Below are 17,919 nucleotides of genomic sequence, written 5' to 3'. Positions count from 1 at the left end.
GTGTGTGTGTGTGTGTGTGTGTGTGTGCGCGCGCGCGCGCTCCCCACGCATGTGTAAGGCAGAGGGGGCCCAGGTATTGCAGTTCCTCGAGCTGCTGGGCAACCTGGCCCAGCGTCGCGGCTCATCCTACCCCCTCCCCCTTCCGGAATCAAGAATAGTTTCCTAGCTCCTCTAGGTAGGGGCAAGGACCAGCTGGGCGGCTTCTAAGACTGAAAGCAGGGCCAGGCCTTCTCCTGCCCTCCTCACCCGCCTGGTTTCTGTCTGACCTCTGATTGGCTTGCCCGCTTCCTTTCGTCACAATCACTTCCTGGTCACGCTCTGGACGTTTTCGCCGCTTTCGCTTGTCCCCGGACTACGCGTCCCGTGTGGCTCTGCGGCAGCGGAAGCGGAAGCGAGGACGGAGGTACCAGCTGGTCTCCGTAGGGGGGGGTAGGGGGCTCCATGAATGGACGCGGCGGCGGCGGCGGGAGCGGCCTGAGCTGGGCGCCGGGGCCAGGGCCGGGGGCTGCCCGGGGCCCGCGCCGCTGCATGGAGGCGGCCCGCGGGCCCTGAGAGGAAGGGTGGGCGGGCAGGCCGGATTAGGAGGGGCGGGGCCGGGCGGCCGCAGGCCGGAGGCGCGTCGGGCTGGAGCCGGTCACGATGCCCCGAAGGAAGCAGAGCCACCCGCAGCCCGTGAAATGCGAGGGGGTCAAAGGTCAGGGGTCAGGGGCCGCGAGGGGGGAGGAGCGGGGGTGGGGTCAGTGGAGTGGGTTCAGGTCGGGGTGGAGGGGAACTCCTGAGGGATGGGGTGGGCGATCTGGACTCCTAGCTTCCTACCGAGGTACTAAGGGAACCCGAGAGGGTCTGCGAGTTCGGAAAGTACGGGCTGCGAGGGCTAGTTCCCGGCTTGCGGGATGATGGGCACGGTTCCTGAGGGAGAATCTACAAGCCCCCTCCCCTCTTCAGTGGATACCGAAGACTCCCTCGACGAAGGACCCGGGGCCCTGGTATTGGAGAGTGATTTGCTACTAGGCCAGGATCTGGAGTTTGAGGAGGAAGAGGAAGAGGAGGAAGGTGACGGCAACAGCGACCAGCTCATGGGCTTCGAGAGAGACTCTGAAGGTGGGTTTGAGGGACTTGATCAAGGATTAGTGGTCACTGGAACCTCAGCCCTTCCGGAGGCGGGTTAGGATTTAGTGCCAGTGAGCAAAACACGAAACAGTGCCACAACCTAGGGATGATTTTATTTAGATGTGAGCTAGATTTTTTCACTTGCCTAATGGTCCATTGAGCTCTATCACTTTGTTGAGGTGAAGTTCTGGGGTCTGGTCCGAAGGTGGTATGAACAGGACAGTGGATGAATCACATGGAGCAAGTGGTTAAAAGTTAATGCCCTTTTAATAACCTTGTTCTCCTGCCTAGCACATTCCTTATGTGAAGTTTAAGAGGTTCAGGGAAACAACTTCTTATTCAAATTAAGTTATACCTAATCTAACTCCCTTTAACCTGCAGCATAAACCCTTTCCCAAGGTTTTGGTCCCTACCCCCAAGTATTCTTGCATAGTCCTTTTCCCTGTCAATCATAACATCACCCCATCCTAATTTGCTGCACCACCTACCAACTTGTGCCATCTATACGAAGGATGTTTTGCCACCTATACGAAGGATGTTTTTGAAAATCATTGAGGGAATCCATGTAAAAGAAAATCTGTTTTTTAGGCACATTACTTTGTATCCACTTCACTCCAGATTTTGCCTCACTCTTGACATAGTTTTTATTTTCTAATCAGCTCTGTACTAAAAAGGACCTTACTAACATAGAGCTTAGAATAAGGTCTCAGGCCTCTGCCTTGTGTATTTTTACTTAACTTTCTTATCCCAAGAATCAGCTAATTACACTATTGGTTCATTTCAGCCTGTGGTCCACTGTGAGCCTTTGATCTTTTTCCGTGCAGTGGAATTAGGTACAGCTGTCATCACTAGGTTAATACAGACTCAGAAGCAGATAATTCATATTGAATTTTCAGGATCACTGAAGTGAAGGGTGGGGCCAAGCAAGGGGAGGGGAGACACCACTAAGCGAGTTTGGAGCCTGGTCCTACCCCATGTTGATGTCTCTTCTCATGTCTGTCTTACCAGGAGACTCTCTGGGGGCCAGGCCTGGGCTTCCCTACGGGCTGAGTGATGACGAGTCTGGGGGCGGCCGGCCACTAAGTGCCGAGAGTGAAGTTGAGGAACCAGCCAGGGGTCGAGGGGAGGCCAGGGGTGAGAGGCCAGGCCCAGCCTGCCAGCTGTGTGGGGGGCCGACAGGTGAGGGGCCGTGTTGTGGGGCAGGAGGGCCGGGTGGGGGGCCCCCGCTGCCCCCACGGCTACTATACTCATGCCGCCTCTGCGCCTTCGTGTCCCACTACTCGAGCCACCTGAAGCGGCACATGCAGACACACAGCGGGGAGAAGCCGTTCCGCTGTGGCCGCTGCCCCTACGCCTCAGCCCAGCTCGTCAACCTGACGCGACATACCCGCACCCACACTGGCGAGAAGCCCTACCGCTGTCCCCACTGCCCCTTTGCCTGCAGCAGCCTGGGCAACCTGAGGCGGCATCAGCGCACCCACGCGGGGCCCCCCACTCCTCCCTGCCCGACCTGTGGCTTCCGCTGCTGCGCTCCACGTCCCACCCGGCCTCCCAGTCCCACAGAGCAGGAGGGGGCAGTGCCCCGGCGACCTGAAGGTAAAAAGCCAGAACCCAAAAGAACCTGGGTTGTGGGTGGGTGGCCCTAGGGATACTTGGATTCATAGCTCAGATCTCACTGTCCCCACAGATGCTCTGCTGCTTCCGGACTTGAGCCTCCATGTGCCACCAGGTGGTGCCAGTTTCCTGCCGGACTGTGGGCAGCTGCGGGGTGATGGGGAGGGCCTCTGTGGGACTGGATCAGAACCACTGCCAGAGCTGCTGTTCCCTTGGACCTGCCGCAACTGTGGACAGGAGCTGGAAGAGGGGGAGGGTAGCCGGCTGGGAGCTGCCATGTGTGGGCGCTGCATGCGAGGAGAGCCTGGAGGGGGTGCCAGTGGGGGGCCCCAGGGCCCCAGTGACAAAGGCTTTGCCTGTAGCCTCTGCCCCTTTGCCACTCACTATCCCAACCACCTGGCCCGGCACATGAAGACACATAGTGGCGAGAAGCCCTTTCGCTGCGCCCGCTGTCCCTATGCCTCTGCTCATCTGGATAACCTGAAACGGCACCAGCGCGTCCACACAGGAGAGAAGCCCTACAAGTGCCCCCTCTGCCCCTATGCCTGTGGCAACCTGGCCAACCTCAAGCGTCACGGTCGCATCCACTCTGGGGACAAACCTTTTCGGTGTAGCCTTTGCAACTACAGCTGCAATCAGAGCATGAACCTCAAACGCCACATGCTGCGGCACACAGGCGAGAAGCCCTTCCGCTGTGCCACCTGCGCCTACACCACGGGCCACTGGGACAACTACAAACGCCACCAGAAGGTGCACGGCCATGGTGGGGCAGGAGGGCCTGGCCTCTCGGCCTCCGAGGGCTGGGCCCCACCTCACAGCCCCTCCTCTATGTTGAGCTCTCGGGGCCCAACAGCTTTGAGTGCTGCTGGTAGCCGGGCTCTCCACACGGACTCGCCCTGAACTAGGTCCTTCTCTCTCAGGGCCCTGTGGATTAGCCCTGCCTCTCCTGTACCTTTTATACAGATGGACCGGAAGCCACCTTCTACTTCCTCCCCCGCTGGCCAGGGGCTCCACAGACTAACCTAGGCACTATATGGACCAGCCCAAACCCCATGGGCGAGGGGCCCATACGGACCAGGGGGCCTTCCTTGACTGAGGCACTTCATGAGCTCAGTGAGAAGGGCCCTGCATTCACCTCCACTGCTCCCAGGGGCAGCAGAGGAACTGGCTGGGGGACTGCCCAGCCTCCCACCTGTTTATTTAACTTATTTCAGTGCTTTATAATAAAGGAAACACTAACAAAGCCATGTCTATGCGGAGTTGGCAGTGGCAAGCACAGCTCCACCTCACCCTTAGCACAGCAGTCTGTGCTGTGATGGGGGGGAGCCGGGGCAGTGAAGGGAAACAGAGGTAGGCAGCAATCAGGCTGAGTTTAATGACGGGGAGCTGGGCCAGACCATACACAGACCTCTGCCCATCCCCTTGGCCCATGGCCCCGAGAAGCCAGAAGCAGCCACAGGGGAAGCTGTGTTTCCTCCCCAAGGCAGGTAGCCATGGTCCCTTGGACTTTGTGCAAAATACTAAATGCTAATTTGGCATTGAGGGCCAGCTCTGAAAAGAAAGAACAATCCTTTGTGCAGCCAACCCAGGGGGTGGAAGGGAAGGTGGGTTAGGAAGCCCCTGGCCAAGAGAAGAAAGGGGAAGGAAGGAAGGAAGGAAAAGACACCCCCCCCCACCGGCTTGGGGGATAGAGGCACAGGGCAAGTTTCTCAACATTCCTCCAGGGTAGAGGGCAGACATCTGGGCACTGGAGATCACAGATCCTCATCTCCAATGCCCTCGAAGGCAAAATTGCCGTGGACGTCACTGGCACTGGCATCTGTGCTGGGACTGCCAATCCCCCGCAAGCTCACGGCACTCAGCTTGCTCTGTAACAAAGGCAGGGTTGGGGTCAGAGGGCTTGGGCCTCCCTGAGATGCCCTACCCATGCCAACCTCACCAACCCTCATGGGAAACTCACTGAGAGTTTGACCGTGGACTCCCGGCTGGCATCGGGTGACTCCTGGGGAAGAAGAGACAGAGGTGTCAGAAACCTCACTGAGGGAGCTAAGGCAAGGCTGGCAGCTGGGGTACTGATCAGAAAGTGATACGTACAAGCAGGGGTGGGGACTTCACTGCTTGCTGGCTGTCTGAGCGTCTCAGGGTGCCCCCCACTCGCCGGCGCAGCATCTAGGGATGGAGACGTGAAGTGCTGGTAAGAGCAAGATCCCTTTGGAATCCCCACCACTTCTCCTTCCTCTTGGGAGAAGCTTCACACTTAGGACAAGAGGCAGGGCACAACCATTCAGCTGCTTGGTCCACACCCGTTGCTTACCTTCCTGATGCTGCCACCAGATTTCTTCACCATCAGTTCATCTACCATGGACTGCAAGCAGATACTCATCATGATAGCCTGAGGGCAAGAAGAGAGCTCAGCCTGACTAGAGTGGTCATCCTGAGCCCAACACCCCTAAGACAAGGGCTCCCACTCACATGGAGTCCTGGAAGCCCTAGACTTGGGTATCTAAGAGACGGTGCAATGGGCTCCAGAGGAGGCCTGAGGGTGGGCTCACACCTGGGGGCTGGTGATGGTGACCCACTGTAGCCGGTCCTTGCTCATGAGGTATTCAAAAGCCAGTTCCAGGCGCACCTCACCCCGGCCCCGGCCTGGGCTGCTTGTGCCTCCACTGGGCAGTGGCACCTGGTAGAGAAAGGATAGGCTGAGATTGTTCCAGCCAATCTGCCTCCCTCCTTGATCTACTGCAGCCCATTCCTGAAGCTCAAGGCTTGCCAGGCCACCATCCCAAAGGCCTACCCAACTCACAGAGGAGGTGACCCGCCAGCACCGCATGCGGGTGACCCGGAAGGAGCCTTCGCGGAGCTGCTGGCCGGGCAGGCGGAGCTGGAGGCTGAGCTCACTGTTGCCTGCGCTCACCACCACGGGACAGTCCTTCTCTGGGAAGTCAGCCACACAGGCATCAAAGCGCAAGTAGCCATAGTGCCGCAGCGTCTGTGCCAGCCGCAGGAACTGAAACCCAGTCACCACATGGGGTGGGTCAGGAAGGGACGGGGTGAGTCAGAAAACAACCCTTGGAAGGAGACAGGAAAGCAAGCTCACCTCCTTCTTGGAGACCTTCTCTTGCAGAGATTTGAGCTGCCGGTGCTGCTCCTTGGTGACCAGAATCCACCCACGCTCAATGTCTGATACTGTCTAAGGTAGAGACAAGGGGTGGGGGGGTTTGGGGCTTCCAATCAGAGGTCCAAGAAAAGTGTCCAGTTACCTCTGTCCAGCCTGACCCTTAGCCCCACGCTTGAGCAACCTCTTTGCAATGAGTCCTTGACTATATCAGCTTACAAAGTAGGAACAGTGCCAGGTATCCTGATAGTATTCTAGGAACTTTCCCGTGAACTGGGTGTAAAGACATGAAGAGTTTCCTTGGCAGAGTGGGACACCAGTATCTATTTCAGGGGAAGGGTTCTGAGGCAGCTCCAAGCTCACCTGAGCATAAAGCAGGTTCAGGCCAACCCGGTTCTCCATGACATCGTCATCATAGGCAGAGTCCCAATAACTGTGAGGCCAAGGGGTGGAAAGGGGTAATGGGGCTAAGCTGGGGTAAGGCAAGAGAGGTGGAATAGAAAATAGCAATCTGGAACTATCGGGCAACTATGGTGGTATAGTGGGAGGAAGCTTGGGAGGCCTGGTATAAACACCCAGTGCTACCCCCTTGTCAAGGTTATTCTGTCTCAGTACATGACCCAGTAATCAATCCAGCACCCTCCCCCTCCTCCAAGCCCAGCCCTGACCTCTTCCTTAGCACAATCTTATACTCTTGACTCCGAAGACTGGTAACAGACACATAAGGCAGCTCAAACTCTTGCAACTTCCGTACAACTATGGGTTAAAAAAAAAAAGAAATGTCATATGACTTAAGGGGAGAAAAGTCAGGAGAGGAGCCCTGAGGAAATGTCAGATTTGGGGAAGAACTAGTGGGGCAAATTCACTACTAGAAGAACAAGGAAGCAGTCATGTCCACAGAAACTCACAAGAAAAGGTTCCATCCTCTTTTTCTCGAACTAGAAAGAGACTAAAGTATCCAATCAAGTCATCTGGAAGATCCAGCTTTGCAGCCACAGCCTGGGGATAGGGAAGCAAGTACAGCTCATCATACTGGCTGGTTCCAGTCACCCCCAAACCTGGGACCCTGGGGTGCGGGGGAGGTGGGGCAGTGAAGTACAAGTGCCTCACCTCTAGGACATCTTCAGTCTGATCTGAAGTTAGCACATTGACCAGAACTTTCTGCCCGTTGCTGAGCAGCACTTCCAAGGAAACCTCCTCGGTAGGGACCTGCTGTGTCTCCTGGTGTGAATACGTGAGAATGGAGGTACTGCCTTGTTAACACCTGCCCAGCGTCCAGCTCTGACCCATCCCCAACTCTCTATTTCTAAGTCCTTCTAGTGTTTTTATTCGCAGTTGCTTAATTACAGGCTGGGTTTCCTTGATTTCACTGGTACAGCAGAAGCCCCCTCCCATAAAAAAAGGTACCAGGATGACTCTTCTGTAGCCACTGCCTTAAAATGACATGACCCTACAGGAAAGCCCTTCCCTTAAATCTCGTTCCCACCCAGAGCCTTACCTGTTGTGCCCGACGCAGGAAGCTATTGAAGGTCTCACTGCTCCCAAGTAGCGGGTCTTGCCGAACTGTGGGGACAAGAGAACACTACTCCAGTAACTCAGGACTCCCTCTGGACTTCCCCCAGTTCTGTTCTTGGTAGGTTCCCCCCTACCCCACTTCCTGGGCTGATGATGGCCTGTCATATCCCCCAGCTGGCCTCACCTCACTCAATGTTTGCATATATTCTTCACCTGCCCCACCCTTGGCTGCCATCTAGTTGAGTCCAGTCTACAGAACTAGGGAAATAACAATGATGTTACTCTAAAGCACGTCAGATACAAATTAAGTTCTCCCCACCAATCTAAACTCCTTTAAGACTATGTAGTGTTACATTGTATTTCCAGACTGTATTAGTACATTGACCAAATTGCTCTGCTAATACCTAGCGCATCCTTGCATGCTATTTACTTTTCCTAATTAAATAAGAGATCAAACAAGAGGCTCCCCAGATGTAGAAATTAATTCAGGCCAGTCTACAGAACCAACTGTTTTGAGTCTCTTCCCATAGCTCTCAACACAGCCTAAAGTTCCCTCCAACCACTCACCAGCTTGCATGTACTTCTCTAACTGCTCTCTCCTCTGTTCTACCTCAGCAGGTGTCAGAGAGAAAAGCTTCTTTGGGGGAAATGCAGGAAGAACATTGGCCCCATACTCCTTCCGAAGCTATTTGGAGAAAGAGATACGACCCTTCACATAAAATATAGCAAATGAAAGAGGCAATCCACACTTACAATGTTCTCTTGGGTTCCCCTTCCCTTCCCTCAGCTCCCCACCTCTCCCCCCCACCCCCCCGCAATCTACCCTGGTTATCCAGGAAATCCTTCCTTGGGCAGAGGTAGCATCCCAGTGGAGCTGTTCCTCTGTCCTAAATATAAGTTCTTTCCTATCTTACTATGTACAAGTCAGCCCCTTCACAGTGTGGGTAAGGTTTGTATAGGGCCAGGGCCTACGGTACCCTTTGATTATTTAGCAAGACTGTGTCCATCGAACCCTCACAGGAAACAAAGAACTTTATAAGGAAAATTTATGTTCTCAGTTAAGTACAGCTAAATACACTCACAAAATGTGTTAAGACTTAAAGGAACTTTGCAGATCAACAAATACATTTTTCGGTCTTAGAAACTAAGGCCCAAAGAAATTAGGTAACTGCTCAGGGTTGCACAGCTAGTTATCAGTAGAACCAGGACTCTGTACTGAGTTGAAGAGACCTTGCAACCTGGTGAGGAGAACATAGAAACACTGCATCAGAGATACATAAGGATAACTGAATAGGTAGGCCCATTGAAATGAGCTAAAGAGCACAGAAGGATCGGTGAATGATTTGTCTGAGAAGGGAAAAGAATTTCAAGTTGCAGCTCAGATGATAGAAAAAAATGTGCTTTGGCAGCAGAGGGGGAGGTCGGTTTTTCCATGCACAGGCAAAGGCTGAAGTAAGACTGGGGACAGGGAAGCAGAGAGGCAGATTTGAGTATAAAGAGGAGCAGTTAGAGCCGCAGACAGTAAGCTTCTGAGGGAGTTCCCCAGAAATGTCAATCGATAAGATAAAGTACCAGATCCTCCCCAGTGGCAGTGATTAAAGGGAAACTACACAATCTACGAGGAAGCCAAGAGGGGGAAAATGGAGACACTGATGCCCAGGTGTAGGAAAGGTGTAGGAAAGCTGCCTCAAGGGGTGCTAGTCCCACCTGCTCGTGCAGCCCCAGGAGCTGGCTGTAGCGCACCCGGCAATGCAGGACTCCATTCACGTGAATGTTATAGGCCTGAAGACACAAAAGCAGGCATTATAGGGTCGCGGTCTGGGCGATCCCTTGAAAACCCTGGCCAGAAGTCGTCTGGCACAAGCTCCGCCTGAGTAACGCACCGAGACCGTCAGAGGGTTTATCAGTCTGTTTTCCCCAGGGCCAGGTCCTAAAGCAGAAGGACCAGCCGGGGGCAACTCGGGCGCTCATGCCGCAGGCTCCCTCCCCAAGAGGCTAGTGACGCCCACCAGAGCGGCCGCGGCCCAGCCAGAGGGAGACGACGCGGGCGAACAAAGGACCTGCGGGAGCTTGGGCGACCTTTGGACGAATCTGAGACGGGATATAAGCTCCCAGCGAGGCCGTCGGGAGTCGGCGGCCTGGGACCAGGCCCCAAGGGTGGCGGCCAGGCCTCGGAGGCCGCTCTGAGAGGGCTCCGGCCCGTTATCCCCGCCCCTGCCCGGCCCGGCTCCGGCCGCTCCTCACCACGTAGGCGGAGCCGCCGCTGTCCCCGCTGCGGGACTCGGTTTCAGGAATGGAAAAGTGCATGTTCCCTGCGGCAGGGCCCAGCTGGGCTCCGGACTGACAGGGCCGCAGCGGCTTTACACGCTCGCCTCCGCCGCTCAGCGCGTCCCCGCTGCCTCACTCGCCATTTTGGGGGGGTGGGATCGGAGGTGGAAAGAGTGGTGGGACGTCCTCTCTGGGCGCAGCCCCCCTGGCATGCTGGGAACTGTAGTCTAAAGGGCAAGAGCCGACTGCCACGCCTGGGAGCTCAAAGCTGAGAGGGCCCTCCTCAGTGCCCGTAGTCCGGGGCGGAGCCCCAGTGCACGTCGGACATTGTAGTCCGCGGAGGGCTGCGCGCCGCGGGTGTCGACCCAGGTGGCGCTGTAGGCCCAGGGACTGCGGCGGGCGGAGCCTAGGACCGAGGGTGATGGCTGCCGTGGCTGTGGCTGTCCGTGAGGGTGAGTGAAGGGCAGGGGAGCGCTCACAGGTACGCGAGCCGCCGGGCGGTAGACGGCTACGGCCGAGCCCTGAGTCCCTCTGGGTCCTGTCGTTCCGTTCCGGCGCCTCTCCGGACGCTGGGGTGCACTGCCTTGGGGCGCAGCCCCGCGCCGCGTACCGGCTGGCTCTGGGCGAGAAGGGTGGGGGGCCCCGCTCGGCTCCCTCCCCCGCCTTCCTTTTGATCCTGCGGCGCATTGCGTCCCCACGCGGATCCCTGGCTTGCCTCCCGCCTGGCGGCGGAGCTGTGGTCATGCCAACCCAGCAGCCAGCCGCGCCGGGTACAAGCCCCTCCAAACCCTCCCGGAGACTCTCTGGCTCACTTTGTGACCTGTTTTCTGATGCAGACTCGGGGTCTGGGATGAAGGCGGAGCTTTCTACTCGGCCTGGGGTAAGTGAGGATGCCCTCCCAAAACGCCTGTCAAGCTCTACGCAGGAGGCTGTGTCAGCTTCATTCCGCCCCAGCCTCCATCCCCGTTTCACTGTATTTCTCAGGAAAACGAGATTTTACAGAATTCTTTCAGCCTTAACAGTATGTGACTCTGATCCTGGAGGAGAAACTTCGATCTCTATGGGATGTAAGCTTGTAGCAGCTAGCTGGTTAGAGTTGGGAGAGGATTAGGGGCTTTACCTTATAGGAATCTTGGAAGGCACCAGTAATGTTTTTTCGTCTTTGGAATTGTTGGGGAAGAGCAGTATTCTATGTCTGTGTCTCAGGCAGCAGGGAGGGAGATGACCCAAGAAGAGAAGCTGCAGCTTCGGAAGGAAAAGAAACAGCAGAAGAAGAAACGGAAGGAGGAAAAGGGAGCAGAACCAGAAACTGGCTCTGCTGTACCTGCAGCCCAGTGTCAAGGTGCGGAGGCTTTTTTAAAAGGCTGGGGTGTGGAACTGGTCGAGGGATGTGTGGGAGAGAAGAGGAGGAGACAGGACAAACAAAGTTGGTTTGAGCAAGTGAAAAACGAAAAAGTTTGTTTTAAGACTTTACTTATTTGTCAGAGAGAGAGCAAGAGCGCACAAGAAGGGAGAGCTGCAGGCAGAGAGAGCCCCGGGTTCCGGGCTGAGCAGGGAGCCCGATGCGGGGCTCGATCCCAGGACCCTGGGATCATGACCTGAGCTGAAGGCAGACGCTTAACCAACTGAGCCACCCAGGCGTCTGCAAGGAAGTTTAGATAAGCAGAGAAACTTTGGCTGGGGCATAGGTAGATATTACCTGCCTGGGGCTTGGGCACCTCTTCTTTCTATTTCGTAGGCCCAACCAAAGAACCGCCAGGACCAGGCAGTCAGCTGGCTACTGCTGGGGAGAAAGTTCCAGCTGGTCGAAGTAAAGCTGAACTTCGTGCTGAACGGCGAGCTAAGCAGGAGGCAGAGCGGGCCCTGAAACAGGCAAGGAAAGGGGAACAAGGAGGACCACCTCCTCGGGCCTGCCCCAGCACAGCTGGAGAAACCCCCTCAGGTACTTTCCCTTCATTTCAGGACCTCTGTTTTGATTTTAATTCTTGTGTAGCTCAAGCTTCCCCATGGTAAAACAGCTCTCCCTTCCCATTCTTTGCCTTGGGACCAAGAGCTCAAAATTCTCCCCTCTACCTCATCCTGTCTTTATTTCTTCTATTCTTTTCTCCCCTGTTTTTCCCCTCCCCTCTGTTCAGTTTTTCTTGATGTCCCTTATGCATTAAGAGCAGATTTCTCATTATTATCTACAGTGTATTAAAAATATGGTTATCATCTTTTAGGAGTGAAGCGTCTCCCTGAGCACACTCAGGTTGATGACCTCACACTTCTGAGAAGGCTTGCTAAAAAACCAGAGCAACAAGAGGTAGGAAGTGGTTTCATTGTGTGGCCAGAAATTGCCTAAGGGAGATGGGATGGTGGGGGTCGGTGGGGAGGGAGGGTGAGGTGGTCGAGGCAGAGTGAGACTGAGACCCTGGAGAAGAATGGGAATTTGGGGCAAAGTAGCCTCACTGTTTACTTGCTTTCCACTGCTCCTGTTCCTGTTCTGTCAAGGTTCCTACACGAAACGATTATGGATCCAAAGTCAGTCTTTTCTCCCACCTACCCCAGTACAGCAAACAAAACTCTCTGACTCAGTATATGAGGTAGGATCCTATGAAACTGTCATAACTTTTAATTGAAGTTCTAGGAGTTTTGGTGACTCAGTATTGAAAGTGACTGGAAATTTGAGATGGGATGTGTGGGAAGAAGCCTGCACATAAGGCAGAACTCTAGAGGAAATGGGGGTGTCTGTGCTAGTGAAGGAAGTTCCTTTTCATCAGGGGCAGGTGGGCAGTAGGTGCTCAAGCTCCCTTGCAAAGTGTGTGACACCGCCATCCCATCAGCATCCCATCCTCTGTGATCCACCCAGCCATGGTGCGACTCGGCCTGCAGTACTCCCAGGGCCTGGTCAGTGGCTCCAACGCCCGGTGTATTGCCCTGCTTCGTGCCTTGCAGCAGGTATGCCCCGTCCTGTTCCCTCTAGGATCGAATCCCACTGTTCCCAACACTACCTCAGCTTCCTCTCACCCAAAGTAATTTCTGGGAGACGGAATGACTCTATCCTCAGAGCACTTTGCTCAGTGAAACTTGCCCTACCCCCCCTTTCAGAGACCTTTATTAAGGGACGTTTCGCTGACCACTGTGTGTACCCTGTAGGTGATTCAGGATTACACAACACCTCCCAATGAAGAACTCTCAAGGGATCTAGTGAATAAACTAAAGCCCTACTTCAGGTAAGGACAGCCACTGCAAGTCCGCTTGTACCTCCCCTCGTTCTCTTCTTGTATCCTGTTTCTTGCTCTTTTACCTGTTTTATTTTTCTGTTCTTGTCTTCTTTTTAAAGAGAACATTTTTAAGCACAGACGTAAGTTGTAGAGCCGCACAAACGTGAGGTCCTGTCTTTGTAGCTTCCTGGCTCAGTGCCGTCCCCTGTCAGCAAGCATGTACAACGCCATCAAGTTCCTCAACAAGGAGATCACGGGTGTGAGCAGCTGCAAGCGGGAAGAGGAGGTGATGAGTATGAGCAATGGGCAAGGCGTGCACCTCAGGGTACAGCCGAGAGACACGTCCCGGACTCCCAGAAGGGACAGTGAGGCCATTCCGCCCTGGTCCAGGGTTAAGCACATGGTTGGGCTGTCTGACTTGTGCCACCTTTGGGCCCCCATTAAGCCTCCTTTGAGCCCATCATTGTACGCATGCTCAGGCACCTGGTATGATGATCAGAGGAAGATCAGAGGAAGAAATGTGTCCATTTCTTGTTCCCTAAGCATTTTAATCCATTTAGGCCAAATCAGAACTTCGAACAGCTATTGATCGGTATGTGCAAGAGAAGATTGTGCTCGCAGCTCGGGCAATTTCCCGCTTTGCGTGTAAGAAGATCAATAATGGGGATGTGATCCTGGTATATGGATGGTATGTTCCAGACCCTGTGACTGAGAAAATTAGGGGGTGAAACAATCTGAAGAAAGGACTGCCCTTTTGCTCTTTAGTAATGAGCTGTCTGGCTATCAGTTAGTGACATCTATAACTGAATCGTCCTCTCCATTCACTACAGCTCATCTCTGGTGTCACGAATTCTTCAGGAGGCTTGGGCTAAGGACCGGCGGTTTCGGGTGGTAGTGGTGGACAGTCGGCCACGGCTGGAGGGAAGGCACACACTACGTTCTCTGGTCCGTGCTGGGGTCCCTGCGTCCTACCTGCTGATTCCTGCAGCCTCCTATGTGCTCCCAGAGGTGAGGGCAGAGGAGAGGGACTCCAGAGTTGGAGGTAAAAGGGTGTAGTGGTGTAGACATCATCCTATCTTCCCAAGGTTATGATTATTTAAGAATACTAGAATTTTATATCCTTGTTTATATTTAATAGGAAAAACACCTACAGCATGTTCTAGCATTGTTGTTATTGTAAGGACAGTAAACTAGCAGCCACCAAGAGGAAACGGGACAAAAATAACTTTGGAGTTTCATTTTCTTGTGGGAGGTGCAGTGGGTCAATGGTCAGGTGTTTTCCAAGAAGAGCCATCATTAAGTTCTATTATTGTCTTAATACTGCTGTCCTGAGCAGGAGTGGGGAACCTTTTGGTGCATTAATCACATGCCACGTTTTTTCCCCCTCTCCACTGTTCAAAACAAATAGGTTTCTAAGGTGCTATTGGGAGCTCATGCACTCCTGGCCAACGGGTCCGTGATGTCCCGGGTAGGGACAGCGCAGCTGGCCCTGGTGGCACGGGTGCATAATGTGCCAGTGCTGGTCTGCTGTGAAACATACAAGTTCTGTGAGCGTGTGCAGACTGATGCCTTTGTCTCTAATGAGCTAGGTAAGGAGCCCAGGAGGGCAGAAGAGAAAGTTCCAAAGATCTGAGATTTGGGAGGGAGGAGGGAGGGTTGAACTACAACTTGTTTTCTCAACGGACATAAATCGGTATGTCTCCCATTGCAGGTGACCCTGATGATCTGCTGTGTGAGCGAGGAGAACAGGTGGCCCTGGCTAACTGGCAGAACCACCTGTCCCTACGGTTGTTGAATCTAGTCTATGACGTGACCCCCCCGGAACTGGTGGATCTGGTGATCACGGAGCTGGGGATGATTCCTTGCAGTTCTGTACCTGTTGTTCTACGAGTCAAGAGTAGCGACCAGTGAGTGGGGGAACCCAGGGTCAATAAATGACATACTCCCTACATTCAGCAACTCTGCTGCCTTTGTATCTCTTTATAGTATCGCCATCATTTAGGTTACAGACACTGAGTTAGATATGAGGAGGAATATAGGGACAAATCAGAGAAATATCTTTAGTGTTTTAGGATTGTTAATCTAATATATTGGTATGTTAAATTATTTCATATCAGTAAGTAGTATTTTTAGATGTTGAGTACTTATTATGTGTCCAAAACTGCTATAATCCCTTTCTGATCTGTTTAGGAAGGTTAAGATAGCTCTATAAAAGGAAATTTTATGAATAAGAAAACTGAGACACAGAGGTTAAGTTACTTGCCAAGGCAACTCAGCTAAGGCACAGAGAGACTGAGTTACTTGTCCAGGGTAATACAGTAACAAAAGCAGCTTGTGATCCCTCAGGCATTCTGGATTGAGAGACTGTGCCCCTAACTTTTATGCCATCTGCCATTGAGGAACACTCATCATGGTGAAAGTAGACAGTATCTGCAGTATGAAAGAAGTTCCACTGGTCGTATGAACAGAGTTCCTAGGAGGCAACCACAGATGATGCCAGGAAACCTAGTAAGGTCGAAGAAGACTTCACAGGGAGCATATGACCTATGAGGGTAGGGAGTTTCCCAGTTGGAAAAGAATGGGAAGGCGGATCTGCAGTGGGAATAGCTTGAATGGAAAAACAGAGTGGCCAGTCCAAAGTGTCAAGTGGTGTGGTGAGGCTAGACCCGAGACTTAGGTGGAGAGTGAGTGATAAAGAAGGAAAGGTAGGTTGGGCTGGGGCCAGATTGTGAGTCTTAACCATTGTGGTTGGCCTAGAAAAATGGGATAGTCATCTGTTCTGTGTGTACGTGTGTGTTTGTTTTATTGAAAAATTGCAAACAGAAGTAAGTGAACTATCCTAAGAATCCCCATCCCAGATACAATAATTATCAAGATTGACCACATTTGCTTTCTTTTTCTTATACCTTGCTGAAGTTACTTTAGAGGAAATCCCAGATACTGTATCATTTCACTCCTACAAACCTCAGTATGTGTCTCTAAAAAATAGACGTTTACCGTGTTATTGTTACACCTATTAAGTTCTTAGTATTGTTCAGTCTGTAATCAAATTTCCTTGATTATCTCAAAAACTGGCTTTTTTGCAGTTGGTTTGTTTGAATCAGGACCCAAGCAAATCTGTACATTACATTTGGTTAGTAGGTCTTCAATTTATCAGAAGCAGTCTCCTCAACCTCCCTTCTTTTCTCAGGACTGACCTGTTCCAGAAATCAAGTTATCATAAAATGTTCCCCACTCTGGATTTGACTGTTGGCTTCCATGTGGTATCATTTAACTCCTTCCTCTAACCCATTTCCATTCAACTTCTTGGGCAAGAATACTTAGTAAGTGGTGCTGCGTTTCATATCGCCTCACATCAGGAGGCAAATAATAGCTGGTTGTCCCATGTTCAGTGATGAGTGGGTCCAGTTTTAAAGTTCAAAATTTTTAAGTTTCTCAACAAATTTTCATTTAGTGGTTTTATAACCACTGGTGGTTATTGCCTGAATTCATTAGGGGATGCAAAATTTTTCCCCCTAATTCTATGATTCTTTCCATATTTACTAGCTCATAATCTTCTAAAAAGAATTCCTTCTCACTGTTTATTCTGAATTGGAGTTCATACTGGAAAGAAAGGATAAATGTTTCTTTCCTTTTATTTGCTAGGTTCCAGGAATTGATCACTATTTACTTCCAGTGGCATACAATGAGTAGTTATGGATTAGTCGGCTTTCTCTCTTTTTTTTAAAAAAGGGATTATCAACTCATGGGTTTTTTATGTATTGAGCATATTAATCATTAAAACTAAGCAGAGGATCGACAAAGTCAGCTCCTTGTTTTAGAAAGGTAACTGGTAGAGATTAGAGGCAGGGAACATAGCAGTTGAAAGATTGCCTGTCAATCAAAATTACAAATGCATCAAAACTTTGGTCCAGCAATTCTGCCTCTAGGAATTTATGCTACCTACCTATATAGTTGCAGATGTTTGAGGTAAGATGATTTATAGCAGCATTATTTATACTTGCAAAAGACTGGAAACCACCTAAATATCCATTAAGAACAAGATAATTACAGTTGACCCTTGAACAACATGGGTTTTAACTGTGTGGGTCTGCTTATATATGGATTTTTTTGTTACAATACTGTCAATGTATTTTCTCCTTCTTGGGATTTTTTTGCCATTTTCCTTTCTCTAGCTTACTTTATTGTAAGAATACAGGATATAATACATATTGACATACAAAATGTGTTGATAGTTTATAGACTTCCAGTCAACAGCAGGCTATTTAGTATTTAGTAATTAAGTTTTGGGGGAGAAGTTAATATGCAGATTTTCCACTGCACAGGGGTCAGCACTTCTAACCCCTGTGTTCAGGGGTCAACTGTATCCTACATTTGTATCATTACTAAGCAGTCATCTTAAAGAATGAGGAAGGTTTTTATGTACCGAAATGGAACAATCTCCAAAGTACACTCAGTTAAGCCAGATGCAGGACAGTGTGTGTCATCGGTTTGAATTAAAAAGGGAAAGATATATATGCATTTGCTTATGTGTGTAAATATATAAAGTATCTTGGATCTGTAACAAGGAACTGATTGCGTAGATGTGGAGACAGGTGGAAGGGAGTCTTCAGTTTTAAGTCTTAGCTAGCTCCTCCCACGTATTTCTCAAATGTTTTGTGTAACCAAGGGAATTTAATAGGTGAAATTTTGGGGGGAAAGACTGGTTTACTCCACCCCTTCCTGTCCCTATGTATACATCCTGAACTCTCCTAGTTAATATGCGGACACCTGTAAAGTTTATATGGTTTTAAATGTCTCAAGAAAAGGCAGAAATTTGTTAACGTTCTTTGTCCGCCCGCATCCCATCTCCCCAGGGAGGGAGTGGGTGGGGCAAGGCCTATGCCCAACTAAGGCCAGGGGTCAAGCCTGAGGCTCATTACGGCGTCCCCACGCCAGGCTTTTCTACTGGTTTCCCTTCCGTGTCCTTTTCCCAACCCGTTTGTGTTTTTGTAGCGCCCATCCTTGGCTTCATGAGTGGCCGCCCGCGGCGGAGGCCCGAGTCATCCTCTGACAGTCGGCGGCTAGGCTTCCTCTCTCAGTCTGTGTCCTCAG

The 17,919-nt window shown here is 51.8% G+C and overlaps 3 protein-coding genes across 8 annotated transcripts; 2 read left to right on the top strand and 1 right to left on the bottom strand.

Moving 5' to 3' along the window:
- The first annotated feature begins 311 nt into the window (after window positions 1-311).
- ZNF513 (zinc finger protein 513) lies at window positions 312-3,971 on the top strand. 2 transcript variants are annotated; one of them, XM_028099418.2, is made up of 4 exons: window positions 312-403; window positions 946-1,101; window positions 2,119-2,706; window positions 2,798-3,971. In XM_028099418.2, exons 2-4 carry the CDS (start codon window positions 1,077-1,079, stop codon window positions 3,622-3,624), a joined length of 1,440 nt encoding a protein of 479 aa, XP_027955219.1. In that variant the 5' UTR covers window positions 312-403; window positions 946-1,076; the 3' UTR covers window positions 3,625-3,971. The 2 variants fall into 2 exon arrangements, with proteins under 2 accessions (XP_027955219.1, XP_027955218.1); XM_028099417.2 differs by lacking the exon at window positions 312-403 and adding an exon at window positions 543-694.
- Window positions 3,972-4,075: 104 nt separating this feature from the next.
- On the bottom strand, window positions 4,076-9,798 carry SNX17 (sorting nexin 17). 2 transcript variants are annotated; one of them, XM_028099420.2, is made up of 15 exons: window positions 9,599-9,798; window positions 9,062-9,136; window positions 7,922-8,039; window positions 7,338-7,402; window positions 6,950-7,060; window positions 6,748-6,838; window positions 6,508-6,595; window positions 6,203-6,272; window positions 5,822-5,914; window positions 5,519-5,731; window positions 5,279-5,404; window positions 5,039-5,116; window positions 4,819-4,893; window positions 4,685-4,726; window positions 4,076-4,592 (listed from the first exon to the last, which is right to left on the bottom strand). In XM_028099420.2, the coding sequence occupies exons 1-15, from the start codon at window positions 9,659-9,661 to the stop codon at window positions 4,479-4,481; spliced, it is 1,422 nt and encodes a 473-aa protein (XP_027955221.1). In that variant the 5' UTR covers window positions 9,662-9,798; the 3' UTR covers window positions 4,076-4,478. The 2 variants fall into 2 exon arrangements, with proteins under 2 accessions (XP_027955221.1, XP_027955222.1); XM_028099421.2 differs by having other exon boundaries at window positions 5,528-5,731.
- A 194-nt stretch (window positions 9,799-9,992) lies between these two features.
- On the top strand, window positions 9,993-14,774 carry EIF2B4 (eukaryotic translation initiation factor 2B subunit delta). 4 transcript variants are annotated; one of them, XM_028099415.2, is made up of 13 exons: window positions 9,993-10,074; window positions 10,459-10,502; window positions 10,829-10,964; window positions 11,361-11,564; window positions 11,842-11,924; window positions 12,113-12,204; window positions 12,445-12,559; window positions 12,758-12,834; window positions 13,009-13,111; window positions 13,386-13,513; window positions 13,656-13,833; window positions 14,234-14,414; window positions 14,537-14,774. In XM_028099415.2, the coding sequence occupies exons 1-13, from the start codon at window positions 10,044-10,046 to the stop codon at window positions 14,734-14,736; spliced, it is 1,572 nt and encodes a 523-aa protein (XP_027955216.1). In that variant the 5' UTR covers window positions 9,993-10,043; the 3' UTR covers window positions 14,737-14,774. The 4 variants fall into 4 exon arrangements, with proteins under 4 accessions (XP_027955216.1, XP_027955214.1, XP_027955215.1 ...); XM_028099413.2 differs by lacking the exon at window positions 9,993-10,074 and having other exon boundaries at window positions 10,337-10,502; XM_028099414.2 differs by lacking the exons at window positions 9,993-10,074; window positions 10,459-10,502 and adding an exon at window positions 10,528-10,689.
- Window positions 14,775-17,919: the final 3,145 nt, after the last annotated feature.

Source organism: Eumetopias jubatus, unplaced genomic scaffold (genome assembly GCF_037043125.1).
Source record: "Eumetopias jubatus isolate StellerSeaLion01/CBP00866 unplaced genomic scaffold, mEumJub1_p1.0 scaffold_9, whole genome shotgun sequence".
NCBI classification, from domain to species: domain Eukaryota; kingdom Metazoa; phylum Chordata; class Mammalia; order Carnivora; family Otariidae; genus Eumetopias; species Eumetopias jubatus.
This window is presented reverse-complemented; position numbering and strand designations above follow the sequence as displayed.

What these genes read in the sequence shown, in the direction of transcription:
- ZNF513 (XM_028099417.2), top strand. Translation starts at nt 640, where the DNA reads ATGCCCCGAAGGAAGCAGAGCCACCCGCAGCCCGTGAAATGCGAGGGG. An exon ending in GAAATGCGAGGGGGTCAAAG is followed by an intron (nt 695 to 945) that starts GTCAGGGGTCAG and finishes TCCCCTCTTCAG; the next exon opens with TGGATACCGAAGACTCCCTC. An exon ending in CTTCGAGAGAGACTCTGAAG is followed by an intron (nt 1,102 to 2,118) that starts GTGGGTTTGAGG and finishes CTGTCTTACCAG; the next exon opens with GAGACTCTCTGGGGGCCAGG.
- SNX17 (XM_028099420.2), bottom strand. Translation starts at nt 9,661, where the DNA reads ATGCACTTTTCCATTCCTGAAACCGAGTCCCGCAGCGGGGACAGCGGC. An exon ending in GCGGCGGCTCCGCCTACGTG is followed by an intron (nt 9,137 to 9,598) that starts GTGAGGAGCGGC and finishes TTGTGTCTTCAG; the next exon opens with GCCTATAACATTCACGTGAA. An exon ending in TGAACCTGCTTTATGCTCAG is followed by an intron (nt 5,915 to 6,202) that starts GTGAGCTTGGAG and finishes TCTCTACCTTAG; the next exon opens with ACAGTATCAGACATTGAGCG.
- EIF2B4 (XM_028099413.2), top strand. Translation starts at nt 10,365, where the DNA reads ATGCCAACCCAGCAGCCAGCCGCGCCGGGTACAAGCCCCTCCAAACCC. An exon ending in AAAAACCAGAGCAACAAGAG is followed by an intron (nt 11,925 to 12,112) that starts GTAGGAAGTGGT and finishes TGTTCTGTCAAG; the next exon opens with GTTCCTACACGAAACGATTA. An exon ending in GCTGCAAGCGGGAAGAGGAG is followed by an intron (nt 13,112 to 13,385) that starts GTGATGAGTATG and finishes TAATCCATTTAG; the next exon opens with GCCAAATCAGAACTTCGAAC.